Here is a 24,226-nt window from a genome sequence, read left to right as displayed (position 1 = left end):
GTTAAAGGTTTTTTTTTTCAAATAAAGGTAAGGTTACTGTCATTCCAACAAGTTGAAAGTGATGCTCCAAAGACCGAAAATTCTCAAATCATTGGCCCAAATAATAGAGTGCGGAATACGATACAGCCAACTTTATTAGAGATAGAACCTCTTAAGGAATTTTTCCAAGATCTAAGCAATTGGTCGTAAGAATAGGGAGGGACATGGTGTTTTGCAGGAAATAATAAATATAATGTATTGGAACATTCAAGGATGGGTGAAATGGAAATCAATTTCATTTTTATTGTTTGATATCGTAGCATTATCTGAAACTTGGTTCGGAAATGAAATTCAGTTTAAAAGGCTCCAGTATTTCGGTGTCCATCGTAAAAAATCTAGGGATGGACAAACTTATGGTGGAGTAGCAATTTTTGTATCTGAGAGTTTTTTTCTAACCATAAAGTCCAACGGATGAAGAGTGCTTCTCGTAATTTGATATGGTTAAAAGTCGAAGCCGATGGACGGTTTATTATTTTTTGTGGAGTTTATATCCCTCCAGAGTTGAACTCTTACAACGAGGAAAATATGTGGTAAATATTAGAGGATGAAGAACGTAAACTTTCTATCTAGTTTCGTCTTGATTCGTTTTGTCCTATCGAGGACTTTAAAGGTTATGTTGAGGCTAATCTTGAAGTTTTGATTTCACCACATGCTTGTATGGACGAAGCTACTAAGGACGTTTGGGATGATTTGGTAATCAACCTCCATCCGAGGGCAAGTAAGGGCCATAGTAGACGGAAGAATAATCGGGGTCGTAAAAATTTTGGATTTTTGTGGTAAGGAAAATTTTGTTATTTTGTATGGAAGAGCTGGAAAAGTATGGAGGCGTTTGAACTTTTTTTTCTTTTCAAGGGCTGCGCCAAGGTGATTCATTATATTTTGTTGGATGTTCCTCTTTGGCGTCTCTGTGTAGAATTCGAGGTGATGGCAGCGAAAGGTTCGGATCACTTTCCTACTAGGGCTACTTTTGAGTGGGTTAGTTCTAAGAAACTAGCGGCTAATGGTGATGGGAAAGAAAATACAAGGAAAATGAGGATTTATGAATTAAAAAGGCACTGGAAGTAACAAGAGAGAAAGAAAGAGATTTTCAGAGTATCATAACAAATGAAGAAGCTCAGCAGGAGTTACAGAAATGTTTGGTTTTATTAGGGGATGCAAAAATAGAGGATTTGTTAGCATTAGTTTATGAGGTGGGTTCAAAGATTTTGAAAGGAAACGTCAGGAAGTTTTAGAGGCGTGGCGGAAAGTTAGGGATAGCATAGGTAGCAGGTAAAATACTAGATTTTATATGAATTATACGTTGATTCGGAAATAGTATAAGAAAATTTTGAAGACTCAGAGAATAGAGTATGAAATTAGGACAGGAGAGCAACTGAAGAAATATTATAGAGATCAGATATTTCGATTTTGTAAGGGGTGGTCGTGTAAACATCAGAGGTGGCTCATATGATTTCAAATTGAAATTTCTACTTACCTTTTTAAGAACGCTTGCCGCCGGACCTTGTGCAGTTGTGTCTATCCGTGAGTTTGATGTAGGATATTTGAACTATTTTTTACAAAACGGTTAGCTGAACATTTTTATCGGATATACTTAGGAAAAAAGGCCGTGGGGGGCTAGTTGCCCTCTGATCACTTTTGACACTTAAAAAGTCAACTAGAACTTTCAAATTTCCAATCAAATAAGCCCTTTCTGAAGTATCTACGAACATCCCTTCCATGAGAACCACACATGCCCTCAGGGTATAACTTACAACGGCTTTCTCCAAGACCTGAGGGGTTGTGTCGACCCCCGAGTTTTTGTTATATGATCTTTGAACTTTTTTTTTACAAAACGGCTATCTCAAAATTTTTATCAGATGTGTTTGGGGAAAAGGGTGTGGTAGGGGAAGGCTAGGGCTTGAGAGGTGGGCCCGCTCCAGATATAGATCGAGTACCAGGCGCACTATATAAGTGTGGACAGGTTTGGCTGCCGCCTGTTATAGCAGGAATATTTTCTGGTATATTGAACAGTACGGAATTAGAGCTTGTCTTGTGCTACCTCTATACTAGTGCCGTTATTTAAAAAGGGGTATAAGTTAGACCATGAGAATTATAGAGGTATAAACCTAAGTAATGTGGTTAGTAAGATTTTCGCTAAGATATTATGTCGTAGGATAGATAGTTGGATAGACCAAAATAGAACTTTATCAGATTCGCAGGCAGGGTTAAAAGGGGCAGGCTATTTGCTGCATCTCTGGATTTAAAAGGGGTGTTTGATGGGGTGGATGGAAACTTAATGATAGAGTCGTTGTTAACACTAGGGCTACCAAGCCTATTTGTTAAGAATGCAGCATCTATGTTTAAAAGAGTTAAGACTGAAGTACGGGATTAAGCAGGGATTTACAATTTCCCCAAGGCTTTCATTGTATATTCATGATTTTGAAGTGCATTTGATAGGCAGAGGTGCCCCAGTAATTAAACTTTTAAGTGCAAGAGTTATGGCATTACTTTGTGCAGACAACATAGCATTAGTAGCAGAAAGTGAAGAACATTTGCAGCAACTACTAGCTCTAGCATACTTCTTATTTCAAAAATAGGAAACTAGTATTAAACGTAAAGAAGTAGGTGGTAATGGTTTTTAGAAAAAGTGGAGAACAGATAGATTCGCAGTGTCAGTTTACGCATGAAGGTAGGACACTAGACCGTGTAGATGAAGTTCAGTACTTAGTTTGTAGGCTAACGTCAGATGGGAAGTGGAAGAAACATGTTAAGATAGTAGAAAGTAAGGGAAATAGACTACTAGGAATGTTAAGTAAAAGTAGTATTAAGGAAATTAGGGATGTAGGCTTGCTAAAGCACTGTTATTAATGTTCATGTAATGTAATGTTGTTCATGGTTAGATCAGCTATGTATTACGGGGCGGAATTTTGGGGGTTTGATAAGGGGGTAAATTTAGAAAGAATACAGTTGGGGTTTTTAAGGGTATGTTCGGCCCTCATAATAGGTTTCAGCGCTGAGAAAGGTTATAGGGTTCAAATGTATGAGACAGAGAGAGTTATTAGTATGGTTAAACATTGGGAAAGGGTGTCTTCGATAGAAGATTATAGGTTAATTAAACAAGCATTTTTAGTCATGCTCCAAAATAGGAGGAAGGGTTCATGGCAAACTCAGGGGAAGAATATATTAGACCGTACAGGGCTTGGTAATTTGTGGAATGAGGAAAGGGGATAAGAGGGATTAAAGAGAATGTATCTAGGTTAGTTGCTACTAAACTAGAGTCATGAGAAGTTCAAGTTTGGCAAGCTGAGAAGGGCACCTTGCCGTCCCTCGGGCTATATGTGGAGGTCAAGGAGAACTAGGAAGAAGAAATTTACCTAAAAATAGGATTGGCTCCGGAAGATTTCAAATGGGTAATGTATGTAAAAGGGGAATTTTATGCCTCTTGGAGAACGTAAGAAGTATTTAGAGATGGATGGATTTAAGGATGATCTTTACAGTTGCCCTATGTCTGGAGAGATGGATGAGTCTTTGAATAATTTTTAGGGGAATATAGAAAGTTGAGGGAATTACGCTTGGAAATATTTGGTAAAGAGGTCAAACGGAGAGACAGGGTTTTACAAATTTTGAGAAGTAGGTGTTACTTAAATATAAATAATGTCGGAAATTTCGTCCGGGTAGGTATGAGGTATCGTGACGATATTCTTAAAATATTAGTTTCAGTGTCTTCTCAGTTTATATTTTGTTGCTGTATTTTTTCGCTTTTCTCTATGTCACCATGGCAACCGTGGGCTTTTATATGAATAAATCTATCTATCTATCTATCTATTTTTAAACAATAGGTAAATTTCATAAATTACATCCTTTATCTGGGGAAGGGGGCTGTCATCTCCAGTGCCATTGTTATTGGAGCTATCAACTATATTGAATCAAATGGCTCTCTCAAAATTTAGAGAATTTAGAGTAAAAAGGAACGTGGGGAGGGATTGTTGTCGTCCAATCTTTTTTGCAACTTAAAAGTGCACTGTAATTTCCAATTTTCACTTGAATGAGCCCTCTCTCGAACTCCTAGGACCCTTGGTTCGATATGATCACACCCCTGGGAGAAAAAGAATAACAAACGAAATACCAGAATTCTGGCAAAAAAATATAAAACTCCACATTTTTTAGAGCTTGAATTTTCTATAGAAACATTTTTAGATAGGCTATGCTGAGACTGATGGTGTGATTTTCATCAAAATTTCGTGACTTGTTTGGGGTGCTTCCCTGATTTATCGAAACAAATTTTAAAGGCGAAAGGCAAATTTTATCAGGTTCGTAGCTTTAGATGGGTAACATTAAACTTAATGAATCTTAGATGCTTAAAATCAACATAAAGAACAGATAATCGGAATCCAGGACCAAAGAAGGAAAGATATAACTTCTGTAGGGGGAGCCCGAACAAGAGAACAGTGCTTTTCTTGGGTTTCGTTTCTGGGTATTTATAGTTGGTTTATCTTTATCAGCATAAATAATTACAATAGTATACTATTAAATCGTGTATTTTGTAATTTTTCATTTTGTAATTTGATTTGTAATTTTGTATTTCCGTAATTTGTAAATATTTTGCAATTTCGTCAACGTTTGCTTCAGCAGCTTGGTTTGAAACTTAGAAAACACGCGCATGCGGTGTGGTATTTCACCTTAGGGGACAACTCATCAAAATATTGAATACTGGAGAGTCACATATAACATTTGTGAAAAAATTGAATAAAACAAAATGACAAACATTAATAAGAATTTCCACTCTATGTTTTTCCATATGTTACCTCCATATGGAGAAAAATTTTAAATGGTGATATTCCAGTGGGTATACCTAAAGGTTCGCTCTGGACATGTATCCCTTTTCAAATGTATTTTTGATGCTTTATCGATTAATTCGACACTCCCTGAATTTTAGTTGATATTTTCTCCTTGTCAATTTGTGCTAAAGAGTGTAACTTTAGTTCTATATATTAAAAACTACAAACATATATTTTCGTTTTCTGGTTCGTTATAGCTCTTGACAATCCTTTTTAATCCTTCTTTTTTTTCTTGTTTCTACTGAAGCTATTGCCATTGTTGTTGGTTCAGCTATTTAGAATTTAGGAATTTTTGTAGTTTTGTTTCAAGCTGATACACAAAAAGTATATTATCCTGATCACACTTGACACAAGTTAATCTGTATTTTATTCTGTTTTATTAATAAATTACAATAGTTATCAATGTTAGCATTTTTTTATTGTCAGTCATAGATACCTTTCTGAAATAAGAAATGAGGGAAATGGGATCCATAGTCTACTTTATTTTGAAGTGATTTCCCAAATGTTTTTAAGTGGGGCCTCTGGATAGTATTTTGGGATAAAGGTCCTTTTTGAAACAAAGGTCTTTAGGTTTGATACCCCCCCCCCTCCTGGGCTATTGACCGATCAGAGTCAAGTTCTATGCTAAAATTTTCGATAGGTGAAAAGATGGAAGCTTTGAGTGGTAATTTTTCCGTCTGTAACAGGAATTCAATAAAAATTAAAGAGACTATTAAAATGTCTCTAAAAGACTAAAAACTAAAAAAGTCTCTAAAGACTAAAAAAGACTAAGAGACTAAAAAATTAGAGAGTGGAGTACAAAATATAATTAGGTATTATAAATAAGAGAAGTGATTAAAGATGGAAGCTTTGAGTGGTAGTTTTTCCGTCTGTAACAAGAATTAAATAAAAATTAGAGAGGCATAGTGTTAGAGGAGAATAGTTGAGAACTATAATAGTTGAGTACCAATTCCTTGTCATTTTAATTTCGCGCTTCTTAAGTGTGAAGTTAAAATCAAGAAAAAGTCCATAACCATCATAAGATTTGGCTTTTGTATCAACAGGCTCAAATGGTGTGGCTCGAGCCTTAGCCAATCAGCAGCAAATACAAATATCACCTGAAAAAACAGCATTACTGAAAAAATTGCATAAAGCATTAAATCCTTATTCCAACATTTACCTTAAACGTTGAATCCCTAAGCTTCAAATTCAAGACCTTTGTTTAGACAACGTTTTTATTTATATTAAATAGCTTCATTAAAAAAAATATTAATAGTTTCAAGTTATATCTTGTTCATGCTTTCAAAATGGGCTTCTTTTAATGCCCATATCCACCGCCACCGCAAACGCATACTCCACAACCTCCACCGCCTCCTCCATAGCCTCCACCACCTCTTCTGACTCTTATCTGTTCGGCAAGCTCATTCGCTTCAGCCTCACTAGTAGCAGCCTGAGTGGCATACAATGATTCGTCTGGGTTTTCTTGATACTGACCACACGTAAAGTTAATGGTTGCCAATACTACAAGGAATAAACATAGAAACTTCATCTCTTCTCCAGAAACGGCTGAATCGCACTGAACAAGAAGTTTAGTTCATTGCTATTTATACCATCGTATTAATGATTTTCAATTAAAAAATAATTTCACTTACTGTGAATAAGAAAAATTAAAGAGGCAGAGAACCATAAATATAATTATGAGATTAAAATAGAACAATTAAAACAATACGCTGGTTATTGTTCCTGAGTCGAGTCTCTTGGTTAAACGCGAAAGTTAGAAGGGGCGTGACAATAATAGAAACCACTTCGGCATGACCAAGACATTGTCAGGCTTGGTTTAACTTTTTTTTTCATTTTTCATGAAAATATTCGTGCATCATTGAAGTTCAACAGAGAAAACTAGTGATGTATGCGTTGGGAAAAAAAAAGGAAAATTACCTATTATTGCCTTTGTCGATTGTCGCTATGATTCTAAGGTTGTATTAAAAAAAGAAGAAGAAAATCAAATTATAAATAACAACCACTAAAAATGAACTAAAATTTTTGGAAAACCTGAAAAATGTTCAGGTTATGAAGTAAAAAACATAGAAACGCAGATGTTTTTAATATAATAAATTTGTCTGGTTTGAACACCTAGGGTAGGAGCACTGACTAAAATATTAAGCTATAGGGCTCTTCCACTTTAGCTGAACAGACCTATTACATTCGCTAACATAAACTTGTAAACTTGTATCTGATTGCTTTATCATCCAGTCATTGGTTATTGATTAGTTTATTATATCCAAGATTAGAATGCTGGAAGCGACAGTGATGGCAGTGGTCATGTGCCCGGGCGCTCCGAATAGCGGATGAAGATTTACTAGATGATTTCCAGAGAAATCGCCAAGGGATTTTTTTGGGTACTCGGCTGACTGTCCGTTTTTCAAACAGTACGCTCTACAAAAAATGTGGTTTTATCCCACTTTCTAGGGCTATAGTGACAGAAAAGTTGAGATGGCTTGGGCACGTTCTGTGGATGAAGGATGACAGACTGCTTAAGATTGCTGTTTTTGGTCAACCGTCAAGGGCTAAACCAAAAACAAATTGTCCACGGTTTGGGTGGGAGGATGTCACAGAAAGATATAAGGAAAGTGGGTAGCTGTGTTTGCCTCAGACAGCTTGGTACTGTGGTGAATTGTTAACAGTAGTGGCATTTAAAATTTTCCTTAACTAATAAATAAGTATATATATATATATATATATATATATATATATATATATATATATATATATATATACATATATATATATATATATATATATATATATATATATATATATATATATATATATATATATATATATATATATATATGTATAATATAGAGTGCCGGGAGCCTGGCACTCGGCAGGCTTCTGTGTATGGATTCTCATTGTTGTTGGTCTTCTAACCGCAGATGTGAGCCTCTTCTTGTTTTCATGACGTCACCAAAGGCTCGTTAAAACCAACCTCGAAAGAAAACGAATTCTTTATTACAGTCCAATCCTATATAGATCGTATTTGTAGCCAGGCGCAATCGCTTTCTCACTGTCGCTCTTAATAGGTTCTTCAAATGTCTTCTAGTCATTATAATTACACTCTTTACTTTCTCTACTTACTCTAGGTATTATAAAACTACTTAAAACGCCTTTTCAAAAAGCTCGTGGTAACGAACTGTAGTAAGGAGTGACCCGGCTCAATAGTAACCAAAACTCTATAAAACGGAATTTTGATACCAATAGTTACATCAAAAGAATTGCATTTTTAAGCTGATTTTAAATATATAACTTTCATCAAGTTTAGTCTTACCCATAAGAAGTTTTGAGCCTGAAAAAATTTGTCTTATTTTAGAAAATAGGGAAAAACACCCTTTACAATTCATAGAATCTTAACAAAAATCACACCATTAGATTCAGTGTATCAGAGAACCGTACTGTTGAAGTTTATAGCTCCTATTTATAAAAATGTGGAATTTTGTATTTTTTGCCAGAAGGCAGATCACGGATGCGTGTTTATTTGTTTGTTTGTTTTTTTTTTTTTTTCCCTTAGGGGTGACCCAGTGGTCCTAGAATTTCGCGAGAGGGCTCATTCTAACGAAAATTTAAGGCTCTAGTGCCCTTTTCGAGTGACCAAAAAAATTGGAGGGCACCTAGGCCCCGTCCCACGCTCATTTGTATCCCAAAGTCATTGGATCAAAATTCTGAGATATCCATTTTATTCAGCATAGTCGAAACTTAATAACTATGTCTTTGAAGTCGACTCACTCCCACACAGTCCCCCTGGGAGTCCCCGTGTTACAAACTTTGACCAGTGTTTACATATAGTAATTGCTGTTGGGATGTCTACAGACGTTTTCCGGTTTTTTAGTGGAGGGGAGTAAGGGGAGGTGGTCACTTGGGAAGATCTTTTCATGGAGGAATTTATCACGGGGGAAGAGAATTTCCATGAAGGGGGCGCAGGATTTCTAGCATTATTTAAAAACAATGAAAAAATAGATATGAAAAAGTTTTCTCAACCGAAAGTAAGGAGCAGCATTAAAACTCAAAACTAACAGAAATTATTAAGCATATGAGGGGTTCACCTCCTCTTAATACCTCGTTCTTTACGCTAAAGTATTTTTAATAATTTCAACTATTTATTATACGGCCTTTGTGATTCAGGAGTCATTCTTAAGAAATTGGGACAAAATTTAAGCTTTATTGTAAAGAGTGAGGTATTGATGAGGGGGCGAAGCCCCTTATATGCCTAATAAAAAGTTTGTTACGTAAGTTAATTTTTAAGTTACGTATATTTTTTACTAATAAGAATTTTCGTAAAAATTAAAAGTTCTAGCTGTCTTTTTAAGTAATCAAAAAATGGAGGGCTACTAGGCCTCCTCCCCCACCCTTTTTTCTCAAAATCGTCCGGTCATAACTACGAGAAAACCATTTAGCCAAAAAAATTAATACGCTAATTTCGTTTTAATTATTCATGGGCGGAGAGCCAAAACTAAATGATGCATTAATTCAAAAACGTTCCGAAAAAAACAAGTTTTTTAACTGAAAGTAAGGAGCGACATTAAAACTTAAAACGAACAGGAATTACTCTGCACATGAAAGGGGCTACTCCCTCCTCAGCGGCCTGCTCTTTACGCTAAAGTGTTTACTGTTTTTAAAAGTAGAGTTAAGAGAAAGAGTCAAACTTTAGCGTTAAAAGCGGGGTGTTGAGGAGGGAACAGCCCCATTCATTTACGCAGTAATTTCTATTCGTTTTAAGTTGTAATATCGCTCCTTACTTTTAGTTAAAAAAGACTTCTTTTTTTTATTTAATACTTGCCTAAAAAGCCTTATTATTCCAATTTATGTTTCAAACAGTTTGTGGTAACGAACTATAAGTAAGAACGACTCTCTTTAATAGCAACCGAAACTTTAACAACATAATTTTATAGACTAACTAGCTGTTGAGGTGGCGCTTCGCGCCACCCCAACAGCTAGTTATATTCCCTCTGTCTCGGTGTCCCGGTCGTCATTTGTGTCCCGGTGTCCCAGTCTGTGATTTCTCTTTGAGGGTCCCAGGCGTCATTTATATTCATTGTGTCCCGGTGTCCCGGTCGTCATTTGTGTCCCGGTGTCCCGGTCTGTATATACATTCGTTTTTGAATTGGTCTTTTTTTAGGTTTTAGTTTTTTACCTTTTTTTTAGTTTTTTTAGTTATACCTCATTATTTTAATGATTGCCCTTGAGCTTTGTTGATGGTGATTGCTAATCGAACATTCCCTGTGTCCCCGTCGTCATTTATATATCCCCCTGTACCCCCTGGCGTCCCCGTTGTAGTTGTGTCCCTGTCGTCATTTATATTCCCTGTGTCCCGGTCGTCATTTGTATCCCGGTGTCCCGGTCTGTATATACATTCGTTTTTGAAATGGTATATGATGAAATAAATTTTTGTTTTTTCCCCCTTTTTCTTTTTAGTTTTTTTCGGTTTTTACTTTTTTTAGTTTTTTTATTTTTTTTTTCTTTTTAGTTTTTTTATTTTTATTTTTTTTTAGTTTTGTTTTTCTCCTTTATTTTTCATTTTTTTCCTTTTTTTTCTTTTTTAGTTTTTTAGTTTTTTAGCTTTTTTAGTTTTTTCATTAGTTTTTAGTTTTCTTTTCTTTTTAGTTTTTTTTGTAGTTTTTACCTTTTTTTTTAGTTTTTTAGTTTTTTTACTTATGTTCTGGTCGTCATTTATACTCCTTGTGTCCCGGTCGTCATTTGTGTCCCGGTGCTTCGTCGATGGTGATTCCTAATCGAACATTCCTTGTGTCCCGGTCGCTTTCTCTTTGAGTGTCCCGGTCGTCATTTATATTCCCTATGTGCCGGTGTCCCGGTCGTCATTTGTATCCCGGTGTCCCGGTCTGTATATACATTCGTTTTTGAAATGGTATATGATGAAATAAATTTTTGTTTTTTCCCCCTTTTTCTTTTTAGTTTTTTTTCGGTTTTTACTTTTTTTAGTTTTTTTATTTTTTTTTCTTTTTTCTTTTTAGTTTTTTTATTTTTATTTTTTTTTAGTTTTGTTTTTCTCCTTTATTTTTCATTTTTTTCCTTTTTTTTCTTTTTTAGTTTTTTAGTTTTTTAGCTTTTTTAGTTTTTTTATTAGTTTTTAGTTTTCTTTTCTTTTTAGTTTTTTTTGTTGTTTTTACCTTTTTTTTTTAGTTTTTTAGTTTTTTTACTTATGTTCTGGTCGTCATTTATACTCCTTGTGTCCCGGTCGTCATTTGTGTCCCGGTGCTTCGTCGATGGTGATTCCTAATCGAACATTCCTTGTGTCCCGGTCGCTTTCTCTTTGAGTGTCCCGGTCGTCATTTATATTCCCTATGTGCCGGTGTCCCGGTCGTCATTTGTGTCCCGATGTCACGGTCTGTAATTTCGTCAGTCGAAAACATGACGTCAGTCGACTCACAAACATGACGTCACCCGACAGACCCACACACACACAGACAACTTATTTTTATATATATAGAAGATTACACCCGGTATTTTATAATTAGCTATGTTCCTTTTGTAATGTCGCATGCGTCATAGATATAAAAATGATACATTCACTCTTGTTTGTATTCTCTTGAAACGTACTCATAAATGGGCTAATGAAGATGCGCAAGACGAGGGAGGCCTTTCACCTTCCCTCTGAAATTCCTAGATTTTCCCTCATTGATTAGCATCTATTATTAAACTTACCGAGTAGCAGGTTTTTGTTACCCCCTCCCCCCTCCTGGTAAAAGATTTTGAACCGCGGGTGTAGAAAAATAATAATAAAAACCTTTAAGAGATTCAACACAAGAGAAAAATAATAATAAAATGATTACGAGTGTCATACATTAAGAGGCTTTTCCTTTTGTTTTAGTTTGATCCTACCGACAATGGAAGCCTTAAATTAAAACTGAAACTGCCTAATATATGATAAAGCTTGTCGCTATCAATCATTCAATCTTTATGCTAATCCCTGGTAGAAAAAAAGTTTGAAAATGAGCAATAAATCTAGAGAGTAAAATGTTATTTTGTCACAAGACGAAAGGTGAGGAATGGTATCCCCTTAAAAAATAGCGCAATTTCTGTATATAAGATTATCATTTATGTAGTTTGTAGCATATGCATTTGAAAGATAATATACTTTGATTTATGGCTTTCTGCTAGTTGAGATTTTTCAAACAGAATTCCAAGTCCTCTGCAACAATTGAAAATCCTTGTTAATGATCTGTGTCCCACTTGTAGTTTTTTACTTCTGACTTGAATGTTTCACTGCATTGTCTTACATATCATTTTATTCTTATATATCATTGTTTTATATATCATTACATATCATTAAAAGTATGCGAAAGATGCATACTTTTTTAAAACCTTTCGACGGAGAGAAAAAACAATTTTATGGGGAAGGGATGTTTGATGCTTCAATGTTTAGGATTTTAACACCTGATTTTTACGCTTTTCTTAGAAACTTGTTCATATCAATAAAATCATGGGCACATGAAGAAGATTTATACCCAACATTCATATTTCAACACCCTACTCTCCTCTCCCCAAGAAAAAGAGACAAAGTCTTCTCATTTCATTTGATTCGGATGTTCCGAAACAAAGTGACAAATTTTATCAAAATGGGGAGTTCCCAGCCGCGGCATCCCTAAGCCACGGCTCCTTGGGCAGCGGCCCCCCTTTTAACGCCTATAATTGAAACGAAATGAAAAAATAAAAACAAAACAACTAAACGGACATGATTTTCATTTCAGTAGGGTTTTACCTATGCACTAGGACTATTCAAAACATTCAAAATTATCAATTTACACTAAAGCTCCTTATCAGTAGATTCTATAAGGAATTTTTTTTTACCTTATGCTAGCGATAAATCTGTTTTTCTTATTATATTTCTCTTACACCTTCGATGAAGTTTGGCTAAGGGTTAAAAACTTAGGCCTTTGATAAAGCTAGGATAAGGGTTAAAACACTTATTTCAAAAAAAATTTGTGACAGATAGGTAGGTGGAAAGGTGGATAGCTGGAAGGGGCTAGGGTACCTAAGGTTAGGCTTTACCTGGGAACTAGTACTATTCAACGCATTCTAAGTTAGACTTTATAAGAATTTTCAATGTTATACTTGAAATAAATTTTTTTTTTCTATTAATTAATTTTAAAAACTTTTCCCACAAAACAACTCTTTCAAAGAAAAGTAAAGAGATCAATAACCTACAGGCTTTCTCACGATCATAACATAATTTACGTTTTACCAAAAAAATTCAAATGAAGTGGATTGTCAGTTTAATTTACATGTGCTGATACTTTTTTTTTTTAAGCTTTAATAATTTTTAATGATTAAATTAAAAAAAAGTGCAAAGATTTAAAAAAAAATTCAGTAAAACACAAATTATGTTCTGGTTTTGAGAAGGCATGGGGGTTATCAGCCCTACTTATTTTAATTTTTATTCGTTTTGAGTTTGACTTGGCTATTTATTGTAATTTCCGTTCATTTTTAGTTTCATTTATTTATTGGTAATTATGTGTGTTAGTTCTCCACTTGGAAGATTATTTGACTTCGTTTCTGCTCATTTTTAGATCAATTGAATTCTTTACTTTTCTTTGAAAAACTTATTTTGTTGAAAAGTTTCTAAATTAATTTCTGTTCGTTTTTTATTGATTTAGTCTTTTTTAAGAATAAATAATATATAATATTATTTTGGGTTTTTTCCTATAAGAATCCATAGTTTGGCTTGCTATTTGTATTTTGGAGAAACTTTTTCAACAATTTTAATACTGACACAAACAGTATTTTTTTTATTTAACTCTATAGCTAAGTTGACCTGAAAAATAAAACTTAATATAATTTCCAAATAATTCTATCTATGCTCTTTGAAAATCTGGATACACTTACACCAGCAGAAATGCTGGGGTCATTTCCCGTGGTAAATTCCTATCCAGCAAGTGCTATTCCTTTTCCCTGGGGCCAAATCTTATGAAGCAGGTCCGATTCCTTTTTTCTGGGGGATTTCCTATCTAGCATGACAATTCTTATTTCCCTGGCCCCAAAACCTATTCAGCAGCTCCAATTCCTTTTCTAGCGGCCGTAAACCGGGTTTATATGCCAAATCATATAGACCAGTCCTCACGACATTGTGTAGACTATTTTTACTGCCTTGTATGGGAAGATAGCTGAGTCCTCACGACATTTTGACATTTTCTCAAACCCTGTCTTATCAACAAATTGGTTGAAAAAAAAATAGCATGCCAAAATATCTTCTTTCTTTAACCCATTTGAAACGCATTATTTTCCAAAATAAAGGAGCTACCATTACTCGCAGAGGGACAAACATTTCAAAAATATCGTTCATTTTTTAGTTTCTATACCTCGCTCACAACAGACAATACAAAACTAGGTCGCTTTCAAAATATTCCAGCGACCCCCTGATAGAACCAGAAACATCTGGCAAAATATAAAAATAGGTTGAACCTATAAATAGGCCCTACCTATTTAGAAGATTTGCTCCGGACCGAAACAGCGCTTGGAAACAAATCGGCATACCATTACAGAACTCGTGACGTACATCTTACTGAAGTTCAACCTCAAGTTTTTTTTTTATACGAGAAATGGGGTTTTACCTTTTGCGGTTCAGTGTAGCGTTCTTGGTATATTTTCTTGCAATGAACATTTTTGGGTTTTTCATTTCATTTCATGTGTTTTTACCTTTCGGAGGATTTCCTATAAAGACCCATTTTCATTTAGTAGATAGTTCTTTGGGGAGCCCACCCTTTTATGTCATTTCAGCTTTTTTTATATTCCTTATTATTTTTTAGTGCTTTATGTTTTATCATGGGTTATACGGACATATTGGTAGAGATCCCATTCCGAGGCAGTGACTTTTCATCACATTCCATGGTTATAACCTTTAGTAATACAATGCGGCTTGGGGGTCGGGCTTCGGTATACCTCGGCGGAAACCCGTATATTTTACACTTATTTTCAGCTTTTATTATTCCACATCTTTTTAAGAGCTTTATATTTATCTTTGGATATACAGACATGTTAGCAGAGATCCCATCCCGAACGCATGGCTTTTTGTCTCATTTCAGGGTTTTTACCTTTAGTGATGTAATGCAGCTTGGGGGTTGGGCTTCGGTACACCTCGGTGAAAACCCCAGCATTTTAAACTAATTTTCAGATTTTATTATTCCATATCCTTTTTGAGAGTTTTATATTAATCTTGGGATTTACAGACATGTTGGTAGAGATCCCATCCCGAGCGCGTGACTTTTCATTCTATTTCAGGAGCTTTTTACGTTTCGGGAGATTTCCTATGAAGACCCACTTTCACAAAAAAAGTGGTTCCCACGTTGCTTCCTAGCCATCTCAACCTTTATCATATTGCAGCTCTCGAAAACGGAATTTAACCACATTTTTGGTACAGCTTACTGTTTAAGGTACAGTAAGTCAGTCTGATATCCAAAACAACCCGCTGGCAATTTCTCTGGAAAACATCTACCAAATCCACTCGGTTTTTCATAGTGCTCACGCTTCACAAACGTACTTGACAACTGTCATCACTGTTGCAGAATGATCGATTCAATAGTGGAATTAACCTGTGCTGATAATCATATCTAAATAACCGACATTGCTCCTGTGTCAACTGCTTCATATACCTGAGAATGTCAAACACCTGAATAACGCAGATCTAACCTGAGCTAATTGATATACATTAAATTTTTTTGACCTTGTCTGAATAATTAAATTTTCAATCTATAATACACTAGCTGTTGGGGTGGCAGTTCTTACCTTTTTTTTAGGTTTTCTTAGTTTTTTTCTTTTTTAGTTTTTAGTTTTTTACCCTTTCTTAGTTTTTTTAGTTTTTTTGCTTTTTTAGTTTTTTTAGTATTTTCTTTTTAGTTTTTTTTGTAGTTTTTACCTTTTTTAGTTTTTTTTTCTTTTGTATTAATGCTAAAGCCAAGATTCGAACCTGAACCTCACGGACCTAGAACCTGGAACATAACGCTTTACCAACTGAGCTACTTCGGCTTGAATATATTCGTTTTTGAATTGGTATATGATGAAATAATTCAGACGTCATATGCGGACAGACAGACAAACAACTTATCTATATATATAAAAATAAGTTGTCTGTGTGTGTGTGTCGAGTAACGTCATGTTTGTGTGTCGACTGACGTCATGTTTGTCGACTGACGTCATTATAAGGATTGAGCTGTATGCGTCATGAAGTTGTTTGTCGACTGACGTCATGTTTGTCAACTGATGAAATTACATACCGGGACACCGGGACACAAATGACGACCGGGACACAGGGAATATAAATAACGACCGGGAACCTCAAAGAGAAATTACAGACTGGGACACCCGGACACAAATCACGACCGGGACACAGGGAATATAAATGACGACCGGGACACAGGGACACAACTGCAACGGGGACGCCGGAGGCACAGGCGGGATATATAAATGACGACCGGGACACAGGGATTGTTCAAATAGAAATTACAGACCGGGACACCGGGACACAAATGACGACCAGGACACCGGGACACAGGGAATATAAATGACGACCGGGACACTCAAAGAGAAATTACAAACTGGGACACCGGGACACAAATGACGACCGGGACACAGGGAATATAAATGACGACCGGGACACAGGGACACATCATTAGAATAATGAGGTATAGAACTGAATACAGATTGTTTTTCCGATGGACAATTATATGTTGCATGTTCAAGAGTCAGTAAACCTGACAATCTATTTATATGCAACATCTATATATATATATATATATATATATATATATATATATATATATATATATATATATATATATATATATATATATATATATATATATCTTCTATATATATAAAAATAAGTTGTCTGTGGATCTGTGGATCAGGTGACGTCATGTTTCGGCTGACGTCATGAAATTAGTTGCCATCATTTTTGCTTTGAAGGTGACGTCATTCAAGTTATATAAGACATATGTTCGCGTAGAATTCTATTAATGTTTAAGTTTACAATGACTGATGAAGATGCTCAAAGAGTCTATGCCAAAAAACTTGCTGCTGATAGAGAAAGTCAGAAAGGAAAGCGTGCCGAGGAACTACCAGAGCAACGCGAAAGCAGACTTGCTGCTAAAAGAGAAAGTGAAAAAAGAAGGCGTGCCGAGGAATCAAAAGACCAGCAGGGAAACAGGCTTGAGGCTGATAGAGAAAGAAAGAACAGAAAGCATGCCGAGGAACTACCAGAGCAACGCAGAAGCAGACTTGCTGCTAAAAGAGAAAGTGAAAAAAGAAGGCGTGCCGAGGAATCAAAAGACCAGCAGGGAAACAGGCTTGAGGCTGATAGAGAAAGAAAGAACAGAAACCATGCCGAGGAACTACCAGAGCAACGCAGAAGCAGACTTGCTGCTAAAAGAGAAAGTGAAAAAAGAAGGCGTGCCGAGGAATCAAAAGACCAGCAGGGAAACTTAATATTGCTTGCGGGAGATTTCAGGCAAACATTACCTATAATACCTAGATCAACTCCTGCAGACGAAATGAATGCTTGCCTGAAAAATTCTAATTTATGGGCACACGTAAAAACATTAAAATTAACTACAAATATGCGTGTCCGATTGCAAAACGATGACTCTGGTCAAACATTTTCAGATCAATTGCTGGCAATGGGAAACGGAAAGCTCCCAGTAGACTCAATTTCAGGACGTATACAACTACCTGCTGATTTCTGTAATTTAGTGACGTCCAAAAATGAATTGATTGAAAAAGTATTTCCGAATATTCTAAAAAATTATAAAAATAATAAATGGCTAAGTGAAAGAGCGATTCTCGCACCCAAAAATATAGACGTCCACGAAATCAACAATATTGTTTTGACCAAGATTCAAGACCAGGCAGTCCTTTACAAGTCAGTCGACACAGTTTTGGAACCAAATGAAGCGGTTAATTATCCATCTGAATTTTTAAATTCCATAGATCTTTCAGGGTTTCCACCACACGTGCTACAACTAAAAATAGGCGTACCAATAATACTTTTAAGAAATATAAACCCACCAAAGCTTTGCAATGGCACTCGACTTGCCGTAAAAAAAACAATGGAAAACCTAATAGAGGCCACAATCCTGACAGGGCCTTTTGAGGGTGAGGCTGTTCTTATTCCTCGCATTCCCATGATTCCAACAGATCTGCCTTTTCAATTTAAAAGATTGCAATTCCCAATTCGATTAGCATTTGCAATCACCATTAACAAAGCTCAAGGTCAATCATTTGAAAAATGTGGCATTGATCTTAATACTGATTGTTTTTCCCATGGACAATTGTACGTTGCATGTTCGAGGGTCGGTAAACCTGACAATCTATTTATATGCAGCGAGAATTGGACAGCGAAGAATGTTGTATATTCGCAAGTTTTACGCAGTTAATTTGTATTTCGGAACCAAATGAAGCGGTTAATTATCCATCTTAATTTTTAAATTCCATAGATCCTTCAGGGTGTCCACCACACCTGCTACAACTAAAAATAGGCGTACCAATAATACTTTTAAGAAATATCAACCCACCAAAGCTTTGCAATGGTACGCGACTTGCCGTAAAAAAAAAACAATGGAAAACCTAATAGATGCCACAATCTTGACAGGGCCTTATGAGGGTGAGGCTGTTCTTATTCCTCGCATTCCCATGATTCCGACGGATCTGCTTTTTCAATTTAAAAGATTGCAATTCCCAATTCGATTAGCATTTGCAACCACCATCAACAAAGCTCAAGGGCAATCACTAGAAAAATGCGGTATAGATCTTAATACAGATTGCTTTACCAATGTACAATTGTATGTTGCATCTTTGAGGGTCGGTAAACCTGACAATCTATTTATACGCACAGACAATGGGACAGCGAAGACTGTTGTATATTCACAAGTTTTACGTAGTTAATTTGTATTGTATCTATCTATCTATCTATCTATATAAAAACGAGTTGTGTGTATGCATGTTTGTTTGTTTGTAAAAAGAGCGTTTGCATATGACGTCATTATTAGTACATACGGCTTTGTATATGGACAGACAATGGGAAAGCCAAGAATGTTGTATATTCGCAATTTTTACGTAGTTTGAAACACATATATAAATCTATCTATATTCACAGGTGGGACACAGGGACACAACTACAATGGCGCGTAACTAATATGGCGCGTAACTAATATGGCGCGTAACGACTTACGCGCGCGGGGGGGCTTGGGGGGCGCGAAGCGCCCCACCACCTAGGTGTTGGGGTGGCGCGAAGCGCCACCCCAACAGCTAGTATATATATATATATATATATATATATATATATATATATATATACTAGCTGTTGGGGTGGCGCTTCGCGCCACCCCAACACCTGGTTGGTGGGGGCGCTTCGCGCCCCCCCAAGCCCCCCCGCGCGCGTAAGTCGTTACGCGCCATATTAGTTACGCGCCATTGTAGTTGTGTCCCTATGTCCCACCTGTGAATATAGATATATATATATATATATATATATATATATATATATATATATATATATATATATATATATATATATATATATATATATATATATATATATATATATATATATATATATATATATATATATATATATATATATATATATATATATATATATATATATATATATATATATATATATATATATATATATATATATATATATATATATATATATGTTTTTAACTACGTAAAACTTGCGAATATACAACATTCTTTGCTGTCCCATTGTCTGTGCATATAAATAGATTGTCAGGTTTACCGACTCTTGAACATGCAACATATAATGGTCCATGGGAAAACAAGCCGTATTCAGATCTATACCTCATGATTCTAATGATTGCCCTTGAGCTTTGTTGATGGTGATTGCTAATCGACCATTCCCTGAGTCGCCATCGTCATTTATATATCCCCCTGTGCACCCCGGCGTCCCCTTTGTAGTTATGTCCCTGTGTCCCTGTCGTCATTTATATTCCCTGTGTCCCGGTCGTCATTTGTGTCCCGGTGTTCCAGTCTGTGATTTCTCTTTGAGTGTCCCGGGCGTCATTTATATTCCTTGTGTCCCGGTGTCCCGGTCGTCATTTATATCCCCCTGTGCCCCCCGGCGTCCCCATTGTAGTTGTGTCCCTGTGTCCCGGTCGTCATTTATATTCCCTGTGTCCCGGTCGTCATTTGTATCCCGGTGTCCCGGATATTCCCTGTGTCCCGGTCGTCATTTGTATCCCGGTGTCCCGGTCTGTATATACATTCGTTTTTTAGTTTTGTTTTTCTCCTTTATTTTTTTCCTTTTTTCTTTTTTTTCTTTTTTAGTTTATTTAGATTTTTAGATTTTTTAGTTTTTTTATTAGTTTTTAGTTTTTTTGTAGTTTTTACCATTTTTTTAGTTTTTTTAGTTTTTTTTTTACTTATGTCCTGGTCGTCATTTATACTCCCTGTGTCCCGGTCGTCATTTGTGTCTCGGTGCTTTGTTGATTGCTAATTTATATTATATTTATATTTATATTTTTTATATTTATTAATATTTTTTTAGTTTTCTTTTTCTCTTATTTTTCAGTTTTTTCCTTTTTTTTAGTTTTTTCTTTTTTAGTTTTTAGTTTTTTTTTGTTTTTTACCTTTTTTTAGTTTTTTTAGTTTTTTTAGTTTTTTAGCTTTTTTAGTTTTTTTATTAGTTTTTAGTTTTTTTTTAGTTTTTGCCTTTTTTTAGTTTTTTCAGTTTTTTTTAGTTTTTAGTTTTTTACCTTTTTTTAGTTCAGACGTCATATGCGGACAAACACGACGTCACTCGACAGACAGACAGACATACATAACCCACAAACAACTTATTTTTATATATATTTATTCATATTTTTTTAGTTTTCTTTTTCTCTTTTATTTTTCAGTTTTTTCCTTTTTTTTAGTTTTTTTCTTTTTTAGTTTTTAGTTTTTTTTAGTTTTTTACCTTTTTTTAGTTTTTTTAGTTTTTTTAGTTTTTTAGCTTTTTTAGTTTTTTTATTAGTTTTTATTTTTTTTGTAGTTTTTGCCTTTTTTTATTTTTTTCAGTTTTTTTTTAGTTATTAGATTTTTACCTTTTTTTTAGTTTTTTTTAGTTTTTTAGCTTTTTTAGTTTTTTTTTCTTTTTAGTTTTTTTTGTAGTTTTTACCTTTTTTAGTTTTTTTCTTCTTTTGTATTAGTGTGAAATAATTCGGACGTCATATGCGAACAAACATGACGTCACCTGATCCATCCACAGATCCACACACAGACAACTTATTTTTATATATATAGATTTAGTTTTTTTGTACTTTTACTTATGTTTTATGTTTTTTTTTACTTATGTCCTGGTCGTCATTTATACTCCCTGTGTCCCGGTCGTCATTTGTGTCTCGGTGCTTTGTTGATTGCTAATTTATATTATATTTATATTTATATTTTTTATATTTATTAATATTTTTTTAGTTTTCTTTTTCTCTTATTTTTCAGTTTTTTCCTTTTTTTTAGTTTTTTCTTTTTTAGTTTTTAGTTTTTTTTTGTTTTTTACCTTTATTTAGTTTTTTTAGTTTTTTTAGTTTTTTAGCTTTTTTAGTTTTTTTATTAGTTTTTAGTTTTTTTTTATTTTTGCCTTTTTTTAGTTTTTTCAGTTTTTTTTAGTTTTTAGTTTTTTACCTTTTTTTAGTTTTTTTTAGTTTTTTAGCTTTTTTAGTTTTTTTTCTTTTTAGTTTTTTTGTAGTTTTTACCTTTTTTAGTTTTTTTTTCTTCTTTTGTATTAGTGTGAAATAATTCAGACGTCATATGCGGACAAACACGACGTCACTCGACAGACAGACAGACAGACATAACCCACAAACAACTTATTTTTATATATATTTATTCATATTTTTTTAGTTTTCTTTTTCTCTTTTATTTTTCAGTTTTTTCCTTTTTTTTTAGTTTTTTTCTTTTTTAGTTTTTAGTTTTTTTTAGTTTTTTACCTTTTTTTAGTTTTTTTTAGTTTTTTTAGTTTTTTAGCTTTTTTAGTTTTTTTATTAGTTTTTATTTTGTTTGTAGTTTTTGCCTTTTTTTATTTTTTTCAGTTTTTTTTTAGTTATTAGATTTTTACCTTTTTTTAGTTTTTTTTAGTTTTTTAGCTTTTTTAGTTTTTTTTTCTTTTTAGTTTTTTTTGTAGTTTTTACCTTTTTTAGTTTTTTTCTTCTTTTGTATTAGTGTGAAATAATTCAGACGTCATATGCGAACAAACATGACGTCACCTGATCCATCCACAGATCCACAGACAACTTATTTTTATATATATAGAAGATATATATCTATTCACAGGTGGGACACAGGGACACAACTACAATGGCGCGTAACTAATATGGCGCGTAACGACTTATGCACGCGGGGGGCTTGGGGGGGGGCACGAAGCACCCCACCAACTAGGTGTTGGGGTGGCGCGAAGCGCCACCCCAACAGCTAGTTTCTATATATATAGATTACATACACAATGTGTTTTCGACACCTTCGGCGATACTTTCCGTGCCACAAGCAAAGGTTTTCGGAAAATTGGGCAAAAAAATTGGAATACCATTTAGCCTAAAAAGGATATAATGTGTTGCTATACACCCACAGGTATTAGAAATTAGTTCTGCAATGTAAAAGGTGCCTGTCTTTATCATAGATGCGGTCCAATTTAAATATTCCATAAATATTCCGTGGAAGGGGGTCTTGTTGCCCTCCGTTTTTTTTTTGTCACTTAAAAAAGCCTCTAGACCTTTTTATTTTCATTAGAATGAACCCTCTCCCGGTGTTCTAGGCCCACTGGGTCGATACGATCACCCTTGGTAAAAAAAACAACAAAACAAACAAAACAAAGAAATAAAACACGCATCCGTGATCTTTCTTCTGGCAAAAAATTACAAAATGCCACATTTTTGAAGAAATGAGCTTGAAACCTCTATACTAGGGTTCTTTGATACGCCAAACCTGATGTAATTTTCATTAAAATTCTATGACTTCAAAGGGTCTTTTCCCCTTTTTTCTGAAGTAAGAGACTTTTTTTCCAACTCGTAGCTTTTGATGGGTAAGACCTTAATGAAACTTATATATTTGGCATCAGCATAATAAGCCAATTGTATAAAAATGCCGTTTCTTAGAGTTTCGGTTACTACTGAGCCTGGCGGCTCCTTACTCACAGTTCGTTACCACGAACTGTTTGATTACCATCAAAATCCAAATAGAGGTCATTTAAATATTGATCTTTTTTCTGCGTTACCGAAAGTATTGTCTTCATAAAACTTTACGGTTTCATGAAATGTAATTAAACAAATAGAAAAGGTTTGTCAACTATAGAGTAAGGAGCAAGTTTAAAACTTAACAAGACTAAACAAAATAAAAATTACTTTGTTTATAAGAGTGACTGCCTTCTTCTCAACACCTTGCTCATTAAACAAACGTTTTTTAGTGCTTTGAACAATCTTGTTTTTTTCTAATTGCAAATTTTCTTAAAAAAATTGGACAAAAGCCAAACTTCAGTAAAGAGTTGTTTGTATTCTTGTATAAGCCATACCTTGTACTTTTTAATAGTATCTATACCAAATTGGGTACAAGATCTTATAAACAAATGTTTTGCCGATGCCGTCTGGTCCATTTATAAAAAGAACATTTTTCCCAACAAAAAATGCAAATCAATTCACTTTGAATTTGTGGTAGTGACAGAGCAATTTGACCATGCAAGCAGCTATGTCCAAAGGAATTACCTTTGTTTGGTACTCTTTCCTCGGTAAAACTGAGGGGTTTCAATGACTTACATGCAACATTAATTGTGTTTATGGCATGTTTGAACGTATATGCTTAGCTCTGTGCTAACACGATACACTCACTCTTGTGGGAGTGGGGTGGTGGTGGTGGTGGATAGAATCCTTGGTTTTGTGTAACAATAAAAACATTTACAAAATAACTAGCGATTCTTAACTGAACTTGCAAATTTTTAAACTTTTTCATGTCTTAAGAAGACATTGCTTATAGTTATAAGAAAACAATTCGGTAATAACGTTTTTCTAATAGCGATTTCTACTAAGCTTCAAATTTTTTGTTTTATTTTTTATATGTTTTAAAACTATTGCAATCCCTTGTTAAATAATCGAATTGTAATAATTACATTACAATTACAGCATTTGTAATAATTACAATTTTTTTTTGGCCTACCTACTGACATTATTTAACTAGTTGTGTTCAAACCTATAAGCTTAATCACTTACGAGTAGATTTTACCCAACAAAAAACAAACTAATTTAAAACTGTCAGGCATCTTTACAGTTTGAATTAAAACATTAAAATTATTACTCAGGCACCGTAGAAATTTGCCGTTTATACAATAACTTTATTTTTGCCAT

The 24,226-nt window shown here is 34.5% G+C and overlaps 1 protein-coding gene across 1 annotated transcript in view; it reads right to left on the bottom strand.

Annotated features, from left to right (window-relative positions):
• Nucleotides 1-6,052: 6,052 nt before the first annotated feature.
• The window catches only part of LOC136028923 (discs overgrown protein kinase-like), a 31,514-nt gene continuing 13,340 nt past the window's right edge, over nucleotides 6,053-24,226 (bottom strand). Inside the window, exon 2 of the mRNA XM_065706899.1 lies at nucleotides 6,053-6,411. Within this exon, the coding sequence (XP_065562971.1) occupies nucleotides 6,154-6,411 (258 nt within the window). The 3' untranslated portion in view covers nucleotides 6,053-6,153. The remainder of the gene's footprint in view (nucleotides 6,412-24,226) is intronic.

The sequence above is a fragment of the Artemia franciscana genome, chromosome 7, assembly GCF_032884065.1.
Source record: "Artemia franciscana chromosome 7, ASM3288406v1, whole genome shotgun sequence".
NCBI lineage: Eukaryota > Metazoa > Arthropoda > Branchiopoda > Anostraca > Artemiidae > Artemia > Artemia franciscana.
This window is presented reverse-complemented; position numbering and strand designations above follow the sequence as displayed.